The 22,470-nt window shown below is 44.1% G+C and overlaps 1 protein-coding gene across 1 annotated transcript in view; it reads right to left on the bottom strand.

Moving 5' to 3' along the window:
* Positions 1–2,853: 2,853 nt before the first annotated feature.
* Positions 2,854–22,470, bottom strand: part of LOC137376649 (butyrophilin-like protein 8) — a 34,044-nt gene continuing 14,427 nt past the window's right edge. Inside the window, exons 2-6 of the mRNA XM_068045606.1 lie at positions 14,414–14,487; positions 13,553–13,900; positions 10,853–11,137; positions 7,232–7,355; positions 2,854–6,250 (exon numbers count right to left, since the gene is read on the bottom strand). Of these exons, the coding sequence (XP_067901707.1) occupies positions 7,264–7,355; positions 10,853–11,137; positions 13,553–13,900; positions 14,414–14,483 (795 nt within the window). The 5' untranslated portion in view covers positions 14,484–14,487 and the 3' untranslated portion in view covers positions 2,854–6,250; positions 7,232–7,263. The remainder of the gene's footprint in view (positions 6,251–7,231; positions 7,356–10,852; positions 11,138–13,552; positions 13,901–14,413; positions 14,488–22,470) is intronic.

Raw genomic sequence — 22,470 nt, 5'->3', positions numbered from 1 at the left:
TCTGCATAGACATCACTATCAGTGACATTCACCAGGACAGTGATAGTAGTAGAAAGTAAGAAGGCAAGTCACTCCACTCAGGCACGTGCACATACAAGGGTTCCGGAAGATAACTATCCAGGTGATCATGACCTAATAGCTCTTCAGTCTAGTTATGTTCTATTCATTCAGTGCATTAGCTAGGCCACACAAGGCCAATCTCCAAACCCAGTCGACATACTATATCATACTATGACAAACTTCGATGTGTATCTGTATGTTGGACTGACTGGAAAACAAAGCAAACTATTTACTGTGGAATTGAATTGGAAACTAACTAGTCTGCAACTAAATTGAAATGTTGGAAAATCTGTTCATTCATTGTGGTTTTCATGAGGTTAGTCATAATTAGCAATAAAAATCTTGCCTTTAGTTAATCAGGATATGACTGACCCAATTCAGTAACATTACTCAACTGAATGCAATGGCACCATGAAAGCATCCAAATGACAGACCTAGGCCTGTCCAGCACTGGAATACTAACCCAGCCCATACTAATTGTGCTTAGTTGTGTTCATGACCCTTGTTGAGACTAAATCTTGGATTTAAGATAACTTCAGTCTATATGGCCATTACCACCTTTGTGGTGTAGCATTTGACAATTCTTTCCAAATAATGGCCATCAAAAAACGGCAGTTCGAGCAAAACCATGAAACAACTGAACTAGTTTCCTCTGACAAAGTAATAGGATTATCACTATATGAAGGGACACACGACTTTTTTTAAACCGGCAGGGGGCGGAGATTGAAGCTAATCTGCCTATATTTACATTATCCTTCCATTTCCTTGCCAACCACAAAGAGCCCTTGATATTAAAATCCTGTCCTATGACTGACCATTAAAGGGTTTAAAGCAGCTTCGTGATTATTGAGAAACAGGAAATCGAAAACCCAAACCGCAGAGACGTTTCCTCAGTTAATGTACAGTTGATGCAAAACAGGTATCTGCTCTAAAAGCGTTGGCAGGATCAGATTATTTTAAAGATCCAGAAACCCTGTGTGTGTGTGTGTGTGTGTGGGGGGGCATGGGGAATCTCTGTTTCAAAAAAGGGTCACACAAATGATGAAGGATCCGAAAACCGGAGGACAGCAGTGTTGGGGAGTCACTGCACTCCTGTCAGCTCAGGATTCCTTTGTTCAAACAGGCAGCTACATTTAAAGCATTACCTTCATCTCCATGTAGTTAGATAGCTTGAGCATTCATTGCACTCCGGTCCTCGGTAACCTCAACACACTCTGCTACAAAGTTCAAGAAACTTCAATTTGATTGGAAAACCTTTACATAGGAACAGGAGGACGTCACTTAGCCCCTTCAGCCTGTTGTGTGACCAGTCTCCATTTATCTAACTTTGCCCCATATCCCTTAATACATGTGGTTAACAAAAATCTATCAATCCCAGATTTAAAATAAACAATGGATCCAGCATCAATCGCTGTTCGAGGAAAAGAGTTCAAATCTTTTACCACCCTTTGTGTGTAGAAATGTTTCCTAATTTCACTCCTGAAAGGTCTGGCTCTAATTTTTAGACTATGTTCCCTAGTCTACACTTCCCAACTGGCAGAAATAGTTTCTCTCTACCTACGCTATCTGTTCCCCTGAATATCTTGAAAATTTCAATAAATCACCCCTTAAGCTTCTAAATTCCAGGGAATACAACCCTAGTTTGTAGACTCTCATCTCATAATTTAACTCTTGGAATCCAGTTATCATTATGGTAAATCTACACTGCACTGTCTCGAAGTCCAATATCTCCTTCTTCAGGTGTGGTGCCCAGAACTGCTCCCAGTAACTCCAGGTGTGGTCTAACCAGGGCTTTGTATAACTGAAGCATGACTTCTACCCACTTGCATTCCAGTCCTCTAAATATAAAGGCCAGCATTCCATTAAACTTTTTAATTTATTTTCTGTAGCTGTTAATGACATTTTGATGATTTGTGTACCTGGCCCTCCAAGTCTCTTTGGACCTCCACTGTTTCTAGCTTTTCACCATTTAAAAAGTACACAGTTTTATTATGTTTAGGTCCAAAGTGGATGATCTCACATTTTCCTACATTGAAATTCATTTGCCACAGTTTTGCCCATTCACTTAATCCATCAATATCTCTTGTTTTACACTTCCATCTACATGGATTACAATGCCGCCTTTGTGTTATTGGCAAATTTGGAAATGTGGTTTTCTATCCCATCATTTAAGTCATTAATGAAAACAGTAAACAGTTGAGGCCTCAATCTAGATCCTGTGGGACACCACTAGTCACATGCTGCCAAATACCTGCCCATTATCCCTACTCTCTGTCTCCTGTCACACAGCTAATTTACAAACCAGGTCAATAATTTGCTCTCAATTCCATGAGCTTCAACTTTAGCTAACAGTCTCTTATGAGGAACTTTATCAAGTTCCTTCTGGATGTTCATGTAAATAACATTTATGGTTCGATCGCCTGTCCCTGTTTGTGATACCTGGTGCTTACACACTGGGCCATGGTATCTGCAGTCCCAGCTTAACCCTCAGATCCAGACGTGTACCGTGTGAACAGAGAGGGTTTAAAAATTAGCAGTTGGTGAGACCTGCAGAACAGCAAGATTACAGACTGCAACAGGAAGAAGAAATGGCCTCACAGTATAAAGCTTATTAAACATTGCAACAATTAAATTGCCTATAAAAGCACAGACTGTCCTACAGCATTATGAAGAGATGCTAATCTCAGTATGCAACATGTAATACAGCACAGTGACAGCCTTGCACTGCACAGCATTCAGCAGCACAGGCAGAAGTTAATGAATCTAAGTTACTAAATATCTTTACACAGTAAATCCAAATTAACCAAGTGTTTATTTACTGGAGCACGACAAGTACAATCTATTGAACAGCCAGAAGTATTAATGAAACAAAAAAGGACAAGGAATGAAGCAACACAGTGGCACGATACAGAATGAGGCTGTGAAGAAGGGTCCATGACCTATAACGTTAACTCTGGTTCTCTCCACAGATGCTGCCAGACCTGCCGAGTCTTTCCAGCACTTTCTGTTTTTATTTCAGATTTCCAGCATCAGCAGTATTTTGCTTTTATTATATACGGAATGAGGCTTGCTGGGTGGTATAGCCAATTGCTCTCATTCCCAACAGTCTAGAACTAGGGCTCAATCTCAGGATAAGGGCTTGGCCATTTAGGACTGAGAGGAGGAGAAATTTCTTCACTCAGAGGTTATGAATCTTTGGAATTCTCTACCTCAGAGCAGTGGATGCTCATTGAGTAGATTCAAGTCACAGATCGATACATTTTTTGGCACTAAGGAATCAAGGGGTTATGGGGTAGTGCTTGATGTAAAAGTTCAGCCTACTCCTATTTCTTATGTTCTTAACAGTGGAACAGTTTCTTTTGGGCCTCCTTATCTCGAGAGACAATGGATACGCGCCTGGAGGTGGTCAGTGGTTTGTGAAGCAGCGCCTGGAGTGGCTATGAAGGCCAATTCTAGAGTGACAGGCTCTTCCACAGGTGCTGCAGAGAAATTTGTTTGTCGGGGCAGTTGCACAGTTGGCTCTCCCCTTGCGCCTCTGTCTTTTTTCCTGCCAACTACTAAGTCTCTTCGATTCGCCACATTTTAGCCCCGTCTTTATGGCTGCCCGCCAGCTCTGGCGAACGCTGGCAACTGACTCCCACGACTTGTGATCAATGTCACAGGATTTCATGTCGCGTTTGCGGACGTCTTTAAAACGGAGACGTGGACGGCCGGTGGGTCTGATACCAGTGGCGAGCTCGCTGTACAATGTGTCTTTGGGGATCCTGCCATCTTCCATGCGGCTCACATGGCCAAGCCATCTCAAGCGCCGCTGACTCAGTAGTGTGTACAAGCTGGGGATGTTGGCCGCCTCGAGGACTTCTGTGTTGGAGATACGGTCCTGCCACCTGATGCCAAGTATTCTCCGGAGGCAGTGAAGATGGAATGAATTGAGACGTCGCTCTTGGCTGGCATACGTTGTCCAGGCCTCGCTGCCGTAGAGCAAGGTACTGAGGACACAGGCCTGATACACTCGGACTTTTGTGTTCCGTGTCAGTGCGCCATTTTCCCACACTCTCTTGGCCAGTCTGGACATAGCAGTGGAAGCCTTACCCATGCGCTTGTTGATTTCTGCATCTAGAGACAGGTTACAGGTGATAGTTGAGCCTAGGTAGGTGAACTCTTGAACCACTTCCAGAGCGTGGTCGCCAATATTGATGGATGGAGCATTTCTGACGTCCTGCCCCATGATGTTCGTTTTCTTGAGGCTGATGGTTAGGCCAAATTCATTACAGCAGTGTTTAACAATGCCTGCTCTTCATTCCCAACAGTCAGACAGTTACAGTAGCATATGGCAAAGTGAAGTTTGCATTTCAGTTACTTTGGAAAGTTACAAAGAATACAAAAACAGAGCAAAGTCACTCCAAGAGATTTTCACAGTCTACACAAATTTCGTCCCTTCCTCTCACACAGTATAAATTATAAAATGGAAAAGATCACAAAGTTACACTTTAAATCCATCATTTGCACTATGTGGACCCACATCCCATTTTAAAACTGACTGGTAACCTAAAAGAGCATGAAGACTAGGATTTGATAGGTTGAATGGTGGCTTATGAGTGCTAAATAATGCAAGATAATGAGACTACAGGATGGGAATATAAACTAAGCAGCACTAGGTTGCATGACACAATGTAGGAGGAGAGTGTGATGTATTGATGGGTAGCTCAGCAAGTCCAACAGTTGTGTGCAACACTGGTAAGGCTAACTAACAAGATCTTGGGATAGAGCTGAAATTCCAGGTGATATCCATAGATAGTTTTTCTGCATTAAGATTGTTGCACAAGGTGTTGGTATGGCCACAGCTGGAGTACTGGGTCCAACCTGGGTCACTGTATTACAGCCACAGCTGGAGTACTGGGTCCAACCTGGGTCACTGTATTACAGCCACAGCTGGAGTACTGGGTCCAACCTGGGTCACTGTATTACAGCCACAGCTGGAGTACTGGGTCCAACCTGGGTCACTGTATTACAGCCACAGCTGGAGTACTGGGTCTAATTCTACAATTCACAAACTGTGCTGAAGATTGGGTGAAAAAAACTAAGTCAATGCCAGTAATGCCAGAAGATGAATTCAGTTCCTCCCTCCCACTTCAAAACAGAGCAAACATAATGAGGTTTTAAAAAAAACATCTGCAGGCTGAATTGGGAAAAACTATAGCCTCTGGCTGAGGAGCCATCAGTTGAAATAGTCATTAAGAGTGAGCAGAGGGTTGTTGCAATGTTTTGCTGCAGGAAATGCTTTAGCTCAAGACCACTGCACCTTTCTGGAAAACAGTAGATCTGAAACAGAGGAAGCTGCAAGGTTTTAGGGAGAGAGCAGGACGGTGGGATTAGATTTGCAATGGCCTAACACAGACTGGCTCCCTCCTACATTATAAAAATGTAGCAGCGATTCCCACAGTATAGAAAGAGGAAGATAATCTAACACTTACGGAATTAAGCAACATTGCTCCATGTGACTGCAACATTGGGAATGTCGCTTTGGAAAACGAAATGCTCAGGACTGAACATTATTCTAATTTGGACCTTTATCCCAGAGCTTGCCAGGGTAATCTGAGTGAGGGAGAATTTCCTCCACTACTGTTTTTTTTAAAAAAAAGTTTTACAAACTTATTTCATGCCCCAAGGGAGGGGAATAAGGTGCGACGAGTCCACAATAGTGCACATCGTACAAAGCCCATTTTAACTGGGATGGTTCAAATACAGTTCTCAGCAAACAGAACAAAAGTTAGTGCATTGCATCCTCAATCTGGATGCAACTTATAAAGCAGAAATTCACCAGTTAACACAAATCACATCTTTCGAGCTGCAGAATTCCTGATTGTGAGTGAATTAGGATTGACCTTCACGGCAATATACAGGGTTAATGTTAAAACTCTTACACACAGTGCTGGGGCCACAGTGTAAGGTGCAAAAACAAGATTATTAAAAAAAGGCACTAGTTTCTCTGAAGGGCTGCACTGAAGAAGGTTGACCGCTAAAACTCTATTGCCTGCGGTGTCTCCTAATTGAAAAGAGAATGAGTTCTTGTGTACAGGGTGGAAAACATTCCCTTTCACCCACTCCAGCTCGTCCTGTGTTCACACCAGGTGTATTCTTTAAACCAAACAGAGTCTTCAGTGATACAGCCAGCCACACAGGGGGAAACCTGGCAATGAGAACAGTATTTAATAGTCATTCTGTTTTATGGCAGGTACAACATGTGGGGGTTGGGTAGTTTCTCAATACATGAAATTGGAATACAGATTATTCCAATTATATTAGTCTATACAATTCTATTAAGTCTCTCACAGATCAATCATGATATACAAAATTTGGCTCCTTGTATACAATAAACAGCTGTGGGAATCCAACAGAAACAGCAAAGATTCCAAGAACATGGAATGAAAACAGCACTAATCAATCCTGCGCTGTCCACAAACCCAATACTGGACTCAATCCCACCCACTTAATGCCCTCACAGACAGTGTTCCACAAATACTAAACACAGTAAATATCTTCTTAATTGCACAACCTGTTTAATACCTCAGGAAGGATATATTGACCTTGGAGTTGGTGCAGTGCAGATTCACCAGAATAATATGCTTAAAGCATTAAATTACAGAGGACAGAACACGTAGGCTAAGCTTGTATTACCTTGATTTTACAGGGTTGTGGTGTTTAAAATGATAAAGGGATTTGATTGGGTATATAGAGAGAAACAATTTCCTCTGTTGAGGAATCCAGAACAAGGGGACATAACCTTAAAATTAGAGCAAGACCATTCAGGAGTGAAATCAGGAAGCACTCTTTCACACAAAGGGTAGTGGGATTCTGGAGCACTCTCCCGAAAAAGGCAGTGGATTTTTGGGGACAATTGACATTTTCAAAATGGAGTTGGATAGATTTTTGTTGGGCAAGCGTATCAGGAGATATGGAACGACAGCAGGAAGATGGATTTGTGGTACAGATCAGCTATAATCTGACTGAATGGCAGAATTGGGTTGAGGGGCTGACTGGTCTCCTCCTGTTGCTGTGAACAGCCCATGGTACTAGACAGCTGACTGACAGGGCTTGCAATGGTCTCCTGCTGTTGCTGTGAACAGCCCATGGTACTAGACAGCTGACTGACAGGGCTTGCAATACTCACTGCAGAAAACCGCATGCACCTTTTCCATCTGGTTACCAACTACAGTAAACGGAAACAGCCAAAATCACAGAACAGATAATGGTCCCAACCGTACCGGCTACGATATGCCAAGGTTTTTCTGGAACTGGGAGAGAGGCAGGGAGAAAAAAAAGCATTCTTATTTTATTTAGCATTAAACACAGAAGTTGTTGCGCAGTCATAGACAGTGCAGCAGTTAAACCATTAGTTTTAATTTGAATACCAGTTGTTTGCTCGGTCAGGAATTGTTGCAACTTTGAAGCTGCAGCATTGCAATCTCAGCTGGGGGTGCACATTGCTGGGTTGACCACCACTCAGATTCCATTCCAATTGGCTTGAGGTATGATGTGTCTAAAGCACACTCTGGGTTGAATTCTCTCTTGGATGTTCCTGCTATGCTGCTGTAACTTCAGCAGAAAGCTGGATTATGTACAGCAGCGACAGAGAATTTACTCTTTCCTTTCTTTCAGTCACTACCTCAGACTGCTGTCCTCTTTACTTCACTCAATCTTTACTTCCTCATTCCATCTGCAGCTTTTATTTTAATATTAATTTAACATTTCAAAGCCACACATACTCTAGCTGCCCATATCCTAACTCTCACCAAGTCCCATTCACCCACCATCCCTGTGCTCGCTGACCTACACGGGCTCCCGATCCGTGACCTTGATTTTAAAATTCTCATCCTTATTTTCAAATCCCTGCATGGCTCTCACCCCTCTCCATCTCTGTAACTTCCTCCAGTCCCACAACCTTCCAATGTCTCTGTACTCTCTCTTGGTGTCTTGCTCATCCCCAATCTCCTTCACCCTGCCACTGGCGGCTGTGGCTTCAGTTGACAAGTCCCTAAGCTCTCTAAACGCTCTGCCCTTTCTACCTCTCTCTCCTCCTTTAAGACACTCCTTGAAACAACTGATTAAGCTTTTAGTCACCTGACCTCATTCCTTGGCTGCATGTTAAATTTTGTTGCATAACGCTCCAGCAGAGATCTGCCAATAATCCCACATCAAACATGGCTGTCTCTCCAACTCTTTTCAGCCTCCTGCCCCACTCACACTTTGGCCCTCCACATGCGTCTCTCAACAGGGATAAGCAGGAACTCTTGCAGAGGCCAGCCACTTACTCCCACCATCCCTGCCTATATAGCCCTGACTTCAGTACAGGCCTGCAGCAAGCTCCCCTCATGTACCATCCCCTTCCCTCCTCTGGCTACCCTCCCTCCTTGATCCTTCGCCAAAACAAATTATGATTGGCAGGATTGATCCAATTTCAGGGACACTGGCCTTTTCCCAAACAATATACTTCTTACTGTCGTTTATGCCCAGTGATTATACTATCGGAATATGGTCTGGAATGCACTGCCTGGGAGGGTGGTAGAGGCAGGTCGCCTCACATCCTTTAAAAAGTACCTGGATGAGCACTTGGCACGTCATAACATTCAAGGCTATGGGCCAAGTGCTGGCAAATGGGATTAGGTAGACAGGTCAGGTGTTTTAATGTATCGGTGCAGACTCGATGGGCCGAAGGGCCTCTTCTGCACTGTATTATTCTGTGATTCTGTGAATAGAAAATGGCCATTCAGTCTCTCAAGACTGCTCCAAAAATCAATTAAATCACTGCTGATCCATAACTTTAACTATTTATTTGACTTTGCTCCACATCCCTTGCTATTCCTCAACTTCTAGGAATCTAAAGTGGATGTTGTCACACTTCCACACATTGAATTCCAACCGAAATCAGTTTTGCTCATTTACTTAATCCGAGACCACATCTCGAATACTGTGTGTAGTTTTAGAGTCATAGAGTCGTACAGCATAGAAACAGGCCCTTCGGCCCACCGCGTCCATGCCGACCATAATGCCTATCTATACTAATCCCACCTGCCTGCATTAATTCCATATCCCTCTATGCCTTGCTCATTCAAGTACCTGTCCAGATGCCTCTTAAATGTTGCTACTGTTCCTGCCTCCACCACCTCCTCTGGCAGCTCATTCCAGATACCCACTATTCTTTGTGTGAAAAAATTACCCCTTTGATCACCTTTAAACCTCCTCCCTCTCACCTTAAATCTATGCCCTCTAGTTTTAGTCACCCCCACCATGGGAAACAGACTCTGGCTATCTACTCTATCTATGCCTCTCATAATTTTATATACCTCTATCATGTCCCCTTTCAGCCTCCTTCGCTCCAGGGAAAACAGACCCATCCTATCCAATCTCTCTTTATAACTCCAGCCCTCCAAACCAGGCAACATCCTTGTGAATCTGCACCCTCTCTAGCTTAATCACATCTTTCCTGTAGTGTGGCGACCAGAACTGCACACAGTACTCCAAATGCGGCCTAACCAACATTATGTACAACTTGGTCTCCTTATTTAAGGAAGGATGTGAATGCATTGGAGGCGGTTCAGAAGAGGTTTACTAGATTGATACCTGGAATGAGCGGGTTGTCTTATGAGGAAAGGTTGGACAGACTGAGCTTGTTTTCACTGGAGTTTAGAAGAGTGAGGGGAGATTTGATTGAAGTTTATAAGATCCTGGACAGTCTTGACAAGGTGGATGTGGAAAGGATGTTTCCTCTTGTGGGTGAGTCCAGAACTAGGGGGCACTGTTTTAAAATTAGGGGTCGCCCTTGTAGGACAGAGATGAGGAGAATTTTTTTCTCTCACAGGGTTGTGCAACTTTGGAACTCTCTGCTTGAGAAGGTGGTGGAGGCGGGGTCATTGAATATTTTTAAGGCGGAGGTAGATAGATTCTTGTTACGCAAGGGAATCGAGGGTTATCGGGGGTAGATGCGAGTTCTTTTTTTTATTTATTCATTCATGGGATGTGGGCATCACTGGCCAGGCCAGCATTTATTGCCCATCCCTAATTGCCCTAACTGAGTGGCTTGCTAGGCCATTTCAGAGGGCATGTAAGAGTCAACCACATTGCTGTGGGTCTGGAGTCACATCTAGGCCAGACCAGGTAAGGACAGCAGATTTCCTTCCCTAAAGGACATTAGTGAACCAGATGGATTTTTACAACAATTGACAATGGTTTCATGGCCATCATTAGACTAACTTTTTTTTAATTCCAGATTTATTAATTGAATTCAAATTCCACTTTCTGCTGTGATAGGATTTGAACCCATGTCCCCAGAGCAATACCCTGGGTTACTAGTCCAGTGACAATACCACTTTGCCACCTGTGACATAAGTTGTCGAATTCAAAACACAAACAGATCAGCCATGATCATATTGGATGGTGGAGCAGGCTAGAGGGGCCGAATGGCCTACTTCTGCTCCTAATGTATATATTCGTATGTACGTAGTACTATGTCCCTTTGTAACTTGCTGCTCCCATCCACACAGTTTACTGTGCTTTCTAACTCAGTATCAGCAGCAAACTTGGATACACAACATTCTTGTTGGGCATCGGTACCTCAAAAAAAAAACAGGAGGCTCCTCTCACACAATGTGAACCAACAAGCAGTCTACAGACTGTGCTATGATGCAACCTTCACTTAATGTGATTATAGCTGCTGAGGGGAACTGCACAGGCGACAGACACACCTTAGCTAGATCATTTCACATGCTGTTAAAGACTTTGCTTCCATACTCACTCAGAACAACAAAGACAAAGGAGACCGCTTCATTCAAGTGTTGATCCATCATGGTGCAGGTGTAATTGCTGATTGGCCCATGGTCTAACCCAATCGTGCTCCTCAGGTGGATAATCCCACCCGTATCGTTGATTGTCTCCGTGCGTGCATATTTGGTCAGCTGCATTCCAAGCCCGTTCTCCCAGGTCACAGTTGGCTCTGGATACCATCCGGACGATTCACAGACCAGCATGGAGAAACCCTGATCAGTAACGTAAGAGCGGATGACCGGCTGCTTACCGACAGCTGTGAGGGAAGAGTGAACATCTGTGATATAAGCCCACACTAACCAGGAACCAACCCCCCAGTGCACCTTTAACATGGTCCCTGTCTACAGGTCCCCTTTAACTTGGGTGCCGTTCCCCCATGATCTTGAACACAGCCAGTGCCCTATGACCCCTTAACAAGGTCCACGTCCTCATGACCCCTTGAATAAAGGCCCCCCCCCCACTTGACCTTCAACATAGACACTGCCTTGTGCCCTCCTACACGGCCCATGGCCTTGAAAGAAGCAGTGCCTTCTGACCCCCTTACCATAGGCAGTGCCCTGTGGCCTGCAGTGTGTGATCTGTAGTGTGTTACAGAACAAATTCTGGAGATTGTCACACCATTACGCTGCAAACTGGTTAACGAGCATACTTGATCTGTAATCTTCTGTGTAGTGTTTAATCTCAAACTCCTGTAATAAATCACAGGAGGGGACTATTCGGTTCATCAGTCTTCCCAGCTCTTCGAAAGGACTACATCAATTATTCCCACTTCCCTGCCCTTTCCCCATAGTCCTGCAAATTTTTGCTTTAAGTTTGTATCCAATTCCCACTGAATCCCCCACTATCAACATCCTGGGGGTTATCATTGACCAGAAACTGAACTGGAATAGTCATATAAATACCATCAAGAACAGCTAAACAGGTTAAGCCGTTATTCATTAGAGTTGAGAAGAATGAGGGGTGATCTTATTGAAACGTACAAGATCTGAGGGGGCTTGACAGGGTAGATGTTGAGAAGATGTTTCCACTTGTGGAATCATAGTTACAGAATAGGGGGCACTCATTTAAAACTGAGAGGCAAAGGAATTTCATCTCTCAGAGGGTGGTGAATGTCTGGAATTCTCTACCCCAGAGAGCTGTGGAGGCTAGATCACTGAAAGTATTTAAAGAGGAGGTAGATAGAATTTTGAAAGACTGGGGAGTTGAGGGCTATGAAGAGTGGGCACAAAAGAGGAGTTGAATCTGGGGCAGATCAGCCATGACCTTATTGAATGCAGGGCAGGCTTGAGGGGTCGAATGGCTTACTCCTGCACCTATTTCTTATGTTCTTATCTCTACAAGAGCAGGTCAGAGGCTAGGAATCCTGCGGCGAGTAACTCACCTCCTGACTCCCCAAAGCCTGTCCACCATCTACAAGGCACAAGTCAGGAGTGTGATGGAATACTCTCCACTTGCCTGGATGGATGCAGCTCCAACACCACTCAGGAAGCTCGACACCATCCAGGACAAAGCAGCCCGCTTGATTGGCACCCCATCTACAAACATTCACTCCCTCCACCAATGACGCACAGTGGCAGCAGTGTGTACCATCTATGAAATATACTGCAGCAACGCATCAAGGCTCCTTCGACAGCACCTTCCAAATCCACGACCTCTACCACTTAGAAGGACAAGGGCAGCAGATGCATGGGAACACCATCACCTGCAAGTTACCCTCCAAGCCACACACCATCCTGACTTGGAACTATATCGCTGTTCTTTCACTGTTGCTGGGTCAAAATCCTGGAACTCCCTTCCTAACAGCACTGTGGGTGTACCTACCCCACATCGACTGCAGCAGTTCAAGAAGGCAGCTCACCACCACCTTCTCAAGGGCAATTAGGGATGGGCAATAAATGTTGTCCTAGCCAGCGACACCCACATCCCAGGAACAAATTTTAAAAACTTGCTTAGCAAAGTGGTCTTTGAGTCAGGTTCCTTACACTGCTAAATCAGTGCCAGAGTAATCCCTTGGACTAGTTTTGATTGCCTAAGTGAGGGTCGCGGTGGAATGTTTCAGAACATTTTCCTGAATTGGTCTTTTTTTTGTTTCTCTTTTGGTCTCTCACCGGAGATCATCTGTCTTCTAGGTGAAGAATGTATCCAGAACAATGCACAAGCTGTCACCATTGCGTGCGACAGGCTAGATAGATCACAGGGCCTCTTCCTGTCTGAGATATTCCATATGTTCATAAACTAGTGCAAGCAAGCAGGCCAGAGGACCTTGGTACACAGACACGATCAGGTTCAGTTGGGTCTAGGTACTCCAAGATATAAATGCTAAATACAGATCAGGGACCATTCATCAGGGGCCAAGTGCAGATCAGAACTCTGACGACTCTGACGAAAGGTCACAGACCTGAAGCGTTAACTCTATTTCTCTCTCCACAGATGCTGTCTGACCTGCTGAGTATTTCCAGCACTTTGTGTTTTTATTTCAGATTTCCAGCATCCGCAGTATTTTGCTTTTATTACAGACCAGGTCTAGTTCAGTACAGGTTAAATACAGACCAGGTACTGTTCAATAAGAGTCACACACTGGTTATTAGACTGGTATTACGTTTCCCTGTACCACAAGAATTTATAATCACTTACACAATAGGAGGGACTGAGGATATTTGCTTCTCCCTACCTCTTACTTCTAACACAACTTTGGTCTCATTACTTTGTGATTGGCTGGCAACAGAGAGTCTGTAGATTCCTGAGTCAGAAAGAGTCACATTCTTCAATCTCAGGGACACATTCCCTTTAGGGATCTCGCTGTCAAAGACCTCGGCTCTGTCTCGGTAGCTCGGGTCCTGCTCTCCCAGGCTGCTCTGGTTCATTGTGTAAATGTAGATTATCCCATTAGAATCCATCTTCATCCAGCTGAATGCAATGGTGCCGGCTTCATCTGCAGAATAGTAATGGCAATGGACAACAAGATCTTCGCCGATCTTCACTGTCATTTGTTCCTCTGCACATTTAACCTTAAAATCACCTGTAACAAACGTTACACAGAGGGGGAATCATTGCTCAGTTCTAACCAACATCTTGGATATTAACAATGATTATCAGTAGAGATACAGTCAGTAACACAGGGCGCTGGGGGGCGGGGGGAGAGGGGTTACTGAGTGACAGTGTGAGAGAGCTGGATTAACATCAGTAGAGATACAGTCAGTAACACAGGGCGCTGGGTGAGGGGTTACTGAGTGACAGTGTGAGGGAGCTGGATTAACATCAGTAGAGATACAGTCAGTAACACAGGGCGCTGGGGGGCGGGGGGGGGGAAAGAGAGAGAGGGGTTTTAGAGTGACAGTGTGAGGGAACTGGATTAACATCAGTAGAGATACAGTCAGTAACACAGGGTGCTGGGGGGAGAGGGGTTACTGAGTGACAGTGTGAGGGAGCTGGATTAACATCAGTAGAGATACAGTCAGTAACACAGGGCGCTGGGGGGAGAGGGATTACTGAGTGACAGCGTGAGGGAGCGGACATGCAGACACAAACTCACCATCTGTAAAACCCCGAGCAGCAGCAAGTAACATGATGAAAAGAGCGAGTGAAACATAGAGACGACTCATTCTGCTAAAAGAGATGAAAAGTTATCGAACAGCAGAAAATCTTTGCTCAGAGTCATATCAGCACATGACACCAACATTACTTCTCCATCTGCAATGAAAATGGCAACAAGTTCAGTTCTCCAATTAATTAACTGGAGAGATCACCAGTTGAAGGCTGCAAGAATCATTTAGATTAAATAAAGGACAGACAAACACTGAAAAAAACTAAAAAGGGCCCAATTAGCAAAGGGTCAGTGTCATAAATGACATGTTTTAATTTAAAATTAAAACATTACACATTTCAATCCTGCTCCCCAAGCTGTATTCTTCCTGCTTTCTAATCATCCCAATTCTATCATCCTCCTTTTTTTTTTAAAGAAACAGAAAAGCAGGAATTGTTTCCACATTCTTTTCTCTCTTATCCAATTCCCTGAAAGTGCTGTGGAACAATGGGATCGACTGTTTACTGCCCTCTGAATTGTATAAAACCTTAATGAGCAGTTTAAGGTGACCCACCAACACCTTCGCAGGACAACCAGGATGGGCAATATAGTCCAACGTTGGCAGCAATGCCCAGATCCCCGAATAAATAAATCGATGGTGTTCTCAGGCAAGAGGACCAGCCCTGGAAAGAGAATCACACTGGTAGACAGTATTCATATCGGCCCATAGTGCACAGGATGTTTGAAATAAACTGCATAGTTTCTGAAGGCAGAAAGCCAGAAAGCTACTGTATAGCGACCAAGTTAAGCACAGAAGGACAATTTACGTGGACATAAACAGTTTGTACTTTCAGAAGGAATTGTGCAAGAGGACTGTGCATCAGATAAGGAACAGTTGATTAGCATGTGGTTCAGAATAATGGCAACAGTGCGGGTTCAATTCCCGTTCAGGCTTTGGTAGACTTGGGGACCTGCCTCTTCACCCTGCTCCTGTTAGCGGAATAGACCATTAGTTCTAGACGTTAGTCTATGATGCCAACACAACCAAAGCAGAAGGTTCGTGGAACTGATGGCAAGTTAGCTAGATGGAATGGGCCAGCAAGCTTGTTTATAGTCATTTCCACAAACCAAAACCCTGAAGTAACAAGCAACCGATCCCATTCAGGAGCACGGCTCCAAGACAAATTAAACTATGTAAAAGGGTTCAGCAGAAACATTAAACTCAAGGACAAATCAGATACAATTAAACAGTGAATGTCAGAAAAAAACACCCAGTGAATCTGCAGATATCTCACAGCAGAGTACTCAAGGTCACCCACATGAGATGGGAGTGGGCGGCAGAGTGAGATAGAATGCATGGGCGACACACACACATGTACACAGATGCAGAGAGAGAGAGACAGACAGAGAGAGAGAGAGAGAGAGGAGAGAAGAGAGAGAGAGGAGAGAAGAGAGAGAGAGGAGAGAAGAGAGAGAGACAGACAGACAGAGAGAGAGAGGAGAGAAGAGAGAGAGAGAGAAGAGAAAGACAGAGAAAACGAGTGTGCCTGCAAGGGGGACAGAGAGTCTGATACCTTGGCAGACATTAGAATTAACATCCATCAATGTCAAATGCTCAGTCTTTGCAAGCAGTACTCATAAATGGAGTGAAAGTCAGCACAGTCTGGTCCAATAATGAGACAGGAACTGTAGTAACTGCACTGGGGAACAGGCTGTATAACTACGAACAAACAAATTAGGAGCAGGAGTAGGGCACTCATCCCCTAAAGCCTGCTCCACCATTCAATAAGTTCATGGCTGAACTGATTACTCCACATTTCTACCTACCACAGATAACCTTTCACCCCCTCGCTTATCAAGAATCTATCTATCTCTGCCTTAAAAATATTCAAAGACTCTGCTTCCACTGCCTTTTGAGGAAGAGAGTTCCAAAGACTCACGACCCTCAGAGAGACAAAATTTCTCCTCATCTCTGTCTTAAATGGGAGACCTCTTATTTTTAAACAGTGACATCTAGTTCTAGATTCTCCCACAAGGGGAAACATCCTTTCCACATCCACCCTGTCAAGACCCCTCAGGATCTTATATGTTTCAATCAAGTTGCCTCTTACTCTTCTAAATTCCAGTCTAGCCTGTCCAACCTTTCCTCAAAAAGACAACTTCATAAGGCAGTTTTAGAACATAGAACATTTTGGTCTCCTTATCTGAGGAAGGATGTTCTTGCTATGGAGGGAGTGCAGCGAAGGTTCACCAGACTGATTCCTGGGATGGCGGGACTGACGTATGAAGAGAGATTGGGCTGGTTAGGCTTGCATTTGCTAGAGTTTAAATGAATGAGAGGGGATCTCATAGAAACCTCCAAAGTTGTAATAGGACTTAACAGACAAGATGCAAGAAGGATGTTCCCAATGTTGGGGGAGTCCAGGACCAGGGGTCACAGTCTAAGGATAAGGGGTAAGCTATTTAGGACTGAGATGAGGAGGGATTTCTTCACCCAGAGAGTGGTGAACCTGTGGAATTCTCTATCACAGAAAGCAGTTGAGGTCAAATCATTAAATATATTCAAGAAAGAGTTAGCTATAGTTCTTAGGGCTAAAGGGATCAAGGGATACCGGGAGAAAGTGGGAACAGGGTATTGAGTTTGTATGATCAGCCATGATCGTATTGAATGGCGGAGCAGGCTCGAAGGGCCGAATGGCCTACTCCTGCTCCTATTTTTCTATGTTTCTAACCCGCCCATTCCAGGTATTAGTCTAGTGAACCTTCCCTGAACTGCCTCCAATGCATTTACATCCTTCCTTAAATAAGGAGACCAGTACTATACACAGTACTCCAGATGTGGTCTCAGCAATTAAAGGCCTGCTCAGGTCAGGAAAAAGAACCTGACCCAAACCACAGTGGACCCGAGCCCGACCCGGCCCAAGTCCCTACAATTTTGCCCCGCGCCCAACCCTGACTTGACCTGACCATCCCTTTACTGACCCTCAGACTCGGAACCTCCAGGAAGCTGCAGCGCATGCATGATCCCGTCATAGTGACATCACTCGCTCACTGTGCAGACTCAATTTCGTCACGGACTCCCAGCTCAGGTAAGTTTTTTTAATTTCAATATTTACCAGCAGAGCACTTACCGTGCGTGGCTGGCCCGACCCGACCTGGACCTACCCAAGCCCAAAAGCCGGATCCGAAAGAGGGGCCCGACCAGACCTGAACCCGACACATTTCGTCGGGTCCCGTCGGGTTCGGGTCGGGTAGCAGCCCTTCATCACCAACACCCTGTGTAGCTGAAGCATAACCTCCCTACTTTTGTATTCAATTCCCCTCACGATAAATGATAACATTCTATTAGCTTTCCTAATTACTTGCTGTACCTGCATACTAACCTTTTGCAATTCATGCACTAGGACACCCAGATCCCTCTGCATCTCAGCGCTCTGCAATCTCTCACCATTTAGATAATATGCTTCTTTTTTATTCTTCCTGCCAAAGTGGACAATTTCCCACTTTCCCACATTATAGTCCATTTGCCAGGTTTTTGCCCATTCACTTAACCTATCTATATCTCTTTGTAGCCTCCTTATATCCTCTTCACAATTTACTTTCCTACCTATCTTTGTGTCATCAGCAAATTTAACAACCATACCTTCGGTCCCTTCATCGAAGTCACTTATATAAATTGTAAAAAGTTGAGGCCCCAGCACAGATCCCTGTGGCATACCACTCGTTACATCTTGCCAACCAGAAAATGACCCATTTATGCCTACTCCTGTTTCCTGTTAGCTAACCAATCTTCTATCCATGCTAATATTTTACCCCCTACACCATGAGCTTTTATTTTTGGCAATAATCTTTGATATGGCACCTTATCAAATGCCTTCTGGAAATCTAAGTGAAATACATCCACCAATTCCCGTTCATCCACAGCACATGCAACTCCCTCAAAGAACTCCAATAAATTGGTTAAACATGATTTCCCTTTCACAAAACCATGTTGACTCTGCCTGATTACCGTGGATATTTCTAAATGCCCTGCTAGAACATCTTTAATAATAGCGTTTAGCATTTTCCCTATGACTGATGTTAAGCTAACTGGCCTGTAGTTTCCTGCTTTTTGTCTCCCTCCCTTTTGAATAAAGGAGTTACATTCACTATTTTCCAATTGGAGTCATAGAGTCGTACAGCATAGAAACAGGCCTTAGGCCCACCGCGTCCATGCTGACCATAATGCCTATCTATACTAATCCCACCTGCCTGCATTAATTCCATATCCCTCTAGGACTTGCTCATTCAAGTACCTGTCCAGATGCCTCTTAAATGTCACTACTGTTCCTGCCTCCACCACCTCCTCAGGCAGCTCATTCCAAATACCCACTATTCTTTGTGAGAAAAATTTACCCCTTTGATCCCCTTTAAACCTCCTACCTCTCACCTTAAATCTAAGCCCTCTAGTTTTAGTCACCCCTACCATGGGAAACAGGCTCTGGCTATCTACCCTATCTATGCCTCTCATAATTTTATATACCTCGATCATGTCCCCTCTCAGCCTCCTTCGCTCCAGGGAAAACAGACCCAGCCTATCCAATCTCTCCAAACCAGGCAACATCCTTGTGAATCTTTTCTGCACCCTCTCTAGCTTAATCACATCTTTCCTGTAGTGCGGCGACCAGAACTGCACACACTACTCCAAATGCGGCCTAACCAACGTTATGTACAACTGTAACATGACGTCCCAACTCTTGTACTCAATGCCTCAGCCGATGAAGGCAAGCATGCCATACTTCTTCTTCACCACCCTGTCTGCTTGTGTTGCCACTTTCAGGGAACTATGTACTTGCACCCCAAGGTCTCTCTGCTCAACAACACTCCCCAGGGCCCTGCCATTCACTGTATATGGCCTGCCCTGGTTTAACTTCCCAAAATGCAACATTTCGCACTTGTCTGCGTTAAATTCCATTTGCCAATCCCTTGCCCACTTTCCCAGTTGATCTATATCCTGTTGTAAACTTAGACAACCTTCTTCACTGTCCACTATACCACCAATTTTGATGCCATCTGCAAACTTACTAATCATGCCCCCTACATTCACAACCAAGTCATTAATATATATCACAAACAACAGAGGGCCCAGCACCGATCCCTGCGGCACACCACTGGTCACTGGCCTTCAATCTGAAAAACAACGCTCCACTACCACCCTCTGCCTCCTATCACCAAGCCAATTTTGTATCCAATTGGCTAGCTCACCCTGGATCCCATGTGTTCGAACCTTCTGGACCAGCCTACCATGTGGGACCTTGTCAAAGGCCATGCTAAAGTCCATGTAGACAACGTCCATCGTCCTGCCCTCGTCAATCCTCTTGGTCACCTCCTCAAAAAACTCAATCAAATTTGTGAGATATGATTTCCCACGCACAAAGCCATGCTGACTATCCCTAATCAGACCATGCCTTTCCAAATGCATATAAATCCTGTCTCTCAGAATCCCTTCCAATAACTTTCCCACCACTGATGCAAGGCTCACCGGACCAGCCTGTAGTTCCCTGGCTTATCCCTGCTGCCCTTCTTAAATAAAGGCACAACATTAGCTATCCTCCAGTCTTCCGGTACCTCACCCATGGCTAACGGAATCCAACGGAACCTTCCCCGAATCTAGGGAATTTTGGAAAATTAAAACTAACGCATCAACTATCTCACTAGCTACTTCTGTTAGGACCCTAGGATGAAGTCCATCAGGACCCGGGGACTTGTCAGCCCGCAGCTCCAACAATTTGCTCAGTATCACTGCCCTGGTGATTGTAATTTTCTTGAGTTCCTCCCTCCCATTTCCTGATTTACAGCTAATTCCGAAATGTTACTTGTATCCTCTATAGTGAAGACTGATGCAAAATACCTGTTCAATTCATCTGCCATATCCTTTTTATCCATTATCAATTCCCCAGACTCACTTTCTATAGGACAATGCTCACGTTACTCATTATTTTCTTTTTTAAATATCTGTAGAAACTCTTACTATCTGTCTTTATATTTCTAGCCAGCTTTCTGTCATACTCTAATTTTGCCTTCCTTATCAATCTTTTAGTCATTCTTTGCTTTTTAAAAAATATTGTCATACTAGGCCCCCACCTGCCAAGAATGAGGCACATTAATTTTGTCATGAACATTGATTTTAAACTGTTACTGGACTGAAGAAAGGACTTGTTAAGCAGATCAGCCGTGGCTGGAAAAGACATTTGTATATTAACAGACAGTGACTGGAAGGGAAAAGGACCATTCCCTGACACATTCAACCCACAAAGGGCCTTGATCACCAGGTATTGTGTGTAAGAGGAGCATTCCAGAAACTGCTAAGGTGATACAAGATGTGGTCAGACCAGCTAGTCGCATGACTAACCTGCTGGGCAACCTGGGGTTTTCTGAATTGTACAAACAGTCTGAACTCAAAGACCTTTTGCTCCTGGACTGAGAAGATCTCTCCTGTCTGCTCCCATCTCTTTCTCACAAGCCTCTGAATCCACCGAAGACCCATGAATCCCAAGAGAGAAAAGTCTCCTACAGCAAACAAAGTTTAAGAAGAATACTGGGCCCCAACGAAAAGCAAGATCTACCTACAATCAAGGACTCTGCAGTGAGCTCGAAGACCCGTAACAAAAACTCTTCAGATATTGCCGCGAACATTCCCACTTTATTTTTCTTCTGCTCTTTTCTGTCTCTATTTGCATGTGCGTATCGCGTACGCATAGTAGTGTGGGGCACGTCATGTATCTGTTGGCATTAACCAAATTAGAGTTTAAGTTTAATAAATTTCAACTTTTCTTCTTCAAACTGAAGAAAGCCTGTTTGTGGTGGTTTCTTTGCCTTATAATTGGAAAGCGGTGAACAAGGATTCACCAAAGGGGAACTAAAAACATGGTGTGTTTAAAATTAAACCCTGTTACAGTAAGACCAGGTGAAGGCTGAAAGGGAACCCAAGACCTCTTTCCCACCTGGTTGTAACAATATTCTATCCAACCTTCTGACCTGCCTCCTATCTTTGTGCAATCATAGGCTTTTTCTTTAAGTTTGATGCTATCTTTAACTGTTTTATTTAACCACAGATGGCAGGTCCCACGCTTGGAATTTTTCTTTCTCGTTGAAATGTATCTATTCTGTGTATTCTGAAATAGCCCCTTAAATGTCTGCCACTGCATCTTGATTGACCTATCCTTAACCTAATTTGCCAGTTCACTTTAGCTAGCTCTGCTTTCATGCCCTCATAATTGCCCTTATTTAAGTTTAAAATACTAGTCGGGCTCACTCGTCTCTCCATCAAACTGAATGTAAAATTCAATCATATTATGATCGCTGCTACCTAGGGGCGCCTTAACTATGAGGTCATTAATTAATCCTATCTCATTGCACAATACTGGGTCCAGTATGCCTGCTCTCTGGTTGGCTCCAGAACGTACTGTTCCAAGAAATCATCCCGAAAACATTCTATATACTCCTCATCTATCACTACCTCTGCCCATCTGATTTTTCCGGTCTATATGTAGGTTAAAATCCCCCATAATTATCGCCATACCTTCCTGACAAGCTGCCATTATTTCTTCCTTTATACCCCATCCTACAGTGTGATTAATGTTAGGTGGCCTGTACACCACTCCGACAAGTGACTTCTTGCCTTGATGGTTTCTCAACTCTACCCAAACTGCTTCTACATCCTGGTCTCCTGAATGTAGGTCATCCCTCCCTATTGCGCTAATACCATCATGAATTAAAAGAGTTACCCCTCCACCTTTTCCTAGCTTCCTGTCCTTCCTAAATGCCATGTACCCTTCAATATTCAGGTCCCAATCTATGTCGTCCTGCAGCCATGTCTCTGTAATGGCTATCAGATCGTACTTATTTATTTCTATTTGTGCTCTCAGTTCATCTGTTTTGTTTCGAGTGCTACATGCATTCAGATACACAGGCTTTAATTTTGACCTTTTATTATTTTTGTAACCTCTAGCCTTATCTGTTGATTTACTCTTAGATTTGTATACTCTGTCCCTTCTCTCTTGCCTGGTTTCTACTCCTGGATTTAC

The sequence above is a fragment of the Heterodontus francisci genome, chromosome 13 (genome assembly GCF_036365525.1).
Source record: "Heterodontus francisci isolate sHetFra1 chromosome 13, sHetFra1.hap1, whole genome shotgun sequence".
In the NCBI taxonomy this organism is placed as follows: Eukaryota; Metazoa; Chordata; class Chondrichthyes; order Heterodontiformes; family Heterodontidae; genus Heterodontus; species Heterodontus francisci.
Note: the sequence above shows the minus strand (reverse complement) of the source record. Positions and strands in the feature narration are given on the sequence as shown.